Below are 4,073 nucleotides of genomic sequence, written 5' to 3' on the forward strand. Positions count from 1 at the left end.
ATGAGAAAACAGGGGCGAACAAAATTGTTGTGGGAAAAGAAATCAGCTCTAGCTGTTACCTTGCTTTGGGCTGCCAATAATAGGATGTTAATGTCACGGCTAAAATCCGATCCGGCTATATTGTATAATAGTCCGCTAAAGCCCGAATTAAGAGTAAAATCTTTTGAATTTCAAGTTTTAGACGGCTATGCGAATGCTTTAAGTACAATATCCATCATATTTAGCCATTTTATTCCTCTACGGAAGTATTTAATTGCATTGCATACCTAAAAAGAACTAAACGAAGTCTGTTTCCTTTCTCTGTAGCGAGGAATCTTGCTTAAAGTGTATATGTACTCTTATTTCGGGCCTTAGCCGTAACATTAATACTACCCATTTTAGAATAATGGACAGTTCTTACTGATCGCTTTTAACTCTTCGATACTGCTAACTGAGGTCTTCCAGCAGTGATTTTTACATGAAATTGAACATGTTTAGTCGACGTGCAGTGCAAAAGTAGAAACCTTCTACAGTAAAGTAAGAATGTGAAAACACCTATGAGCAGACAAACTGTCGCTCAAATAGATTAGCTCTAGCTGCTATCTTGCATTGGACCATTTATATTAGATGTTGTTCATTAATACTGTATATTTAGGATAATAGATAGTTCTTATTGATAGCTAATAACTCTTCTATACAGCTCATTTAGGTCTTTGAGTAGCAATTTTTAGGTGAATTAAACTTGCGAAACGCTCAGTTATCCTATAGAATCAGAACGAGAAAAAAAAGGGTGTGAGCAGAAAAGTTGTCGCGGTAAATAAATCATCTCCAGTCACTACCTTGTATTTGACTGCATACATAGCGACATTTAATACATTCGATCATCGATTGTCGACAATATTTCTGCACACCCTGGTTACCTCTGTTGTCTGAGAGACCGTTAAGAATAAGCTCTAGCCAAACTAGACACAGTACGGTATACTATCCAGTATATAATACTCTATCACATACAAATCATACTATAGTGTATCATATCGGTCATATCGTTCTAGCAGACACTATGAGAAAGTTAAAGTGCTGCTGTTGATCAAGAGGTCAAGACAAAGTAAAAGGAAGTCATAGAGGTCAGAATAATATTCTTCCCGATCAGATCTTTCCATCTGCATTTTCAAAGTGCCATCGTTGATTGTATCGCCTCGTTTTTAAGCTATTTCCAACTCAAAATTGGAATTTCATTTCTTCTATTGTCATTCCGTTACAAGATCATATGGAAAGACGATGATGAGTAGGCAAGCGTAATGGATTAGACCCTAAAACTGGCCATACGGTGTTTAGATTGGCGACAAATGATAGACTCTTAATTGAGGTAAGTTTGCCAGCCAGTTATGATAGTTAATAAGAGAGAATCAATCCATCGGACTGTTGTAGGATAATATCAAGACTATGAGTGAGTCAAGATAGCACAGATGGGCGATATTCAATCCAATCTTATGCTATAAATAACTGGAGAAAAACATTGCCCGTATCTATGTCTACCTTATGTAAATAAATATAACAGCGTACGGTTATGGAATAACGGTTCTCGATTTAGATAACATCTTCCTTCTTAGATAATAGTCTTCTTGTTCATCGAAATCAGTTCATTCTCTTCTACTTGATACTTATTCCATGGATCGTTGCTAGAAAAATTATGTTGATAGGAGTGTACGATGGAATAAAGAATCGCTTTAAAAGGATGATCGTCTTGTCCGATATCCATAATCCGATAGGCAGTCGTTGACATACTTTCCATTTCCACTTACTTTTTTTAAGGGCAAAGTTAGACCTATTTGAAGCAGTATCAATGTACTCCAAATCATTCTTTATTATAGACTTTGATCTTGTAATTTAATTTAATTTTAATCCTGGATCCAAATAGCATCTGTTTATTCATAATCGTAAGCGCCAGTGTTTTATATCATTTCTTTACTCTACGGGTATTATTTAAAGAGAAGTACTAAATTATCCATTCTGCCTAGTCTTGACCATCGTCGACATTAAGGTTTTGCACCTTTATTCTTTTGCTATTTCTAATTTTACCTTCTTAGTTGATGATTGTGTCTATTTGAAATGATTGCTGTCAATGTTAGACTAATTTAGTCAGTATTAATTGGCTGATAGATTGATTGATATAGAAATTGAAAATCTTTGCCTTGCTGCCCTTATTTTATCACATCTTGTCTTAACACTGGCATCGACACAAGGCGAAGCTGCTATTAATTGCAGCGATCGACCTCTAACAAACGGCAGTAGTAAGGAAGAAGAATATAGCGACAGCAATCTCAAATTAGCTACTGCTCGAGAGTGTCGTTTAAAATTGTCTCAAGCTTTAGCAGAAACACCCATTGCTGAAGATGTCAATTTAACATTGGAGCAAGCTGACGAAATTTTACAATATTTTGGTAAGTGTTTCTATGATTAAGTTAACATTATTTTTCATAATCATCATTATCAACCCCGACAGTAATCGCCTATATCGATATAAAGATAGTCGAGAGGTTATCTTATCCACCTTCTTCCTGATACCCTAGCTTATAATATATCGCTATACAATGACAATTTGAAACATTTTGAGCGACTAAGTAAATCGACTCTTGTAGCTCTCTTTCAATGATCACTGTCATCCTAAAGTATACCGACTAAGTTGAAACGATCATGTTGGTAAAGAGTTGATTATTTTTTTGGGGGGGCTAGGATAGTCGATTCTACTCTAATCACGGTTGTGATGACAATTGATTAAGCAACATCATTTCTTTCATTTAAATTCTTTCCTTTCATTTAATAGTTTCTTTTTTCTCTCCATTGTTGCTGGTGATGATGAAATTCATCGTCATATAGATATTATGGAAGAAGATTAATTCAATTACATGAGGCATTGAGCAGCACAGAATTCCTTTTACATGTTCATGTTGCAAAGAAAAACTTAATCATACCCTATCCATTCAGTCAACATGTACCGCAATAACGGGTAGTTAAAAAGCATGTATATTTAATCGTTTTAATTTATGAACAGTAATGGCTGCCATTGCTAAACTGCAAAGAATATTAGCTGTTCTCATCTTGAAGATGATTATTGCAACAATGGCATTTAACCTAAGGGCTGAATGAATTCAAGAGCAACAATAACAAAATACGAGTGCAGTACTAAGAAAACGGTTTTAAATCTCTAATTACTTCATTGATGACGAGTACTGTTGCCGGGGCTAAAATGGATCCGTCTTATACTAACCTTCTATTATCCCGTCTTACCCAAAACGGATTCTATTAGAATATTAACACATTAGAAGGAGTATTGTACAATCCGTGATTGGCTAACGTTGAGAAGTACTACCGGTACTAAAATAGATTCATCTTAGATCCAATTTATATTATTTCGTCTACCCCAGGATAGGATAGATAATATTAGAATCTAGAGCTATAATGAAAGAGAATTTTATAATCCTTGATTGGTTTACGTTGAGAGAATCTTGTCGGTACTCAAATAGATCCTTCTTACATTAACCTTTTATTATTCCATAGTACCTTATGGTAGGTAATAATAGAATCTAGAGCTATAATATTAACGAATCTGCAACATTAACAAATACGAAAGGCTATTCTATCATCCTTGATTGGTTTATGTTGAGCAGTACTGCCTGTGCTATAATAGATTCATCTTCTACTACCATTAATACTATGATTCTGTCTTACTGAAGGGGCTGACAATATTGGATTCTAGATATGTCATATCAAAGTTAGGAAATCAATGTTAAATTCTCTATCTGTGACTTATTCATTCACCATCGGCATTGCCACCTGCGTCCAGGCAATTTTATACTAAACTAGATTGATTGATACAATTCTAGGGCTACCATGCCAAAATATCCGGAAACTAATGTACGCTAGAATTTATTGATTTACTGTAAGCAATACTGCCCGTCCCAAAATACTCTTGTCTTACGCTAGATTAATTCGATTTTCGAGCTAACTATATCAAAATATCGGAAATCAACGTTAAATCTTTAATGGATGACTCGATAATGAATGTAATACCTAGTCTTATTGGTGCTAGATTA

The 4,073-nt window shown here is 34.8% G+C and overlaps 1 protein-coding gene across 1 annotated transcript; it reads left to right on the forward strand.

Moving 5' to 3' along the window:
• On the forward strand, positions 1 to 3,126 carry TRIADDRAFT_54220 (uncharacterized protein; the record flags this gene model as incomplete). The annotated part of the gene is made up of 3 exons (XM_002110297.1): positions 1 to 245; positions 2,140 to 2,420; positions 3,032 to 3,126. The coding sequence occupies 3 exons, from the start codon at positions 1 to 3 to the stop codon at positions 3,124 to 3,126; spliced, it is 621 nt and encodes a 206-aa protein (XP_002110333.1).
• Between the last annotated feature and the right edge of the window lie 947 nt (positions 3,127 to 4,073).

The sequence above is a fragment of the Trichoplax adhaerens genome, genomic scaffold (genome assembly GCF_000150275.1).
Source record: "Trichoplax adhaerens TRIADscaffold_3 genomic scaffold, whole genome shotgun sequence".
NCBI classification, from domain to species: domain Eukaryota; kingdom Metazoa; phylum Placozoa; class Uniplacotomia; order Trichoplacea; family Trichoplacidae; genus Trichoplax; species Trichoplax adhaerens.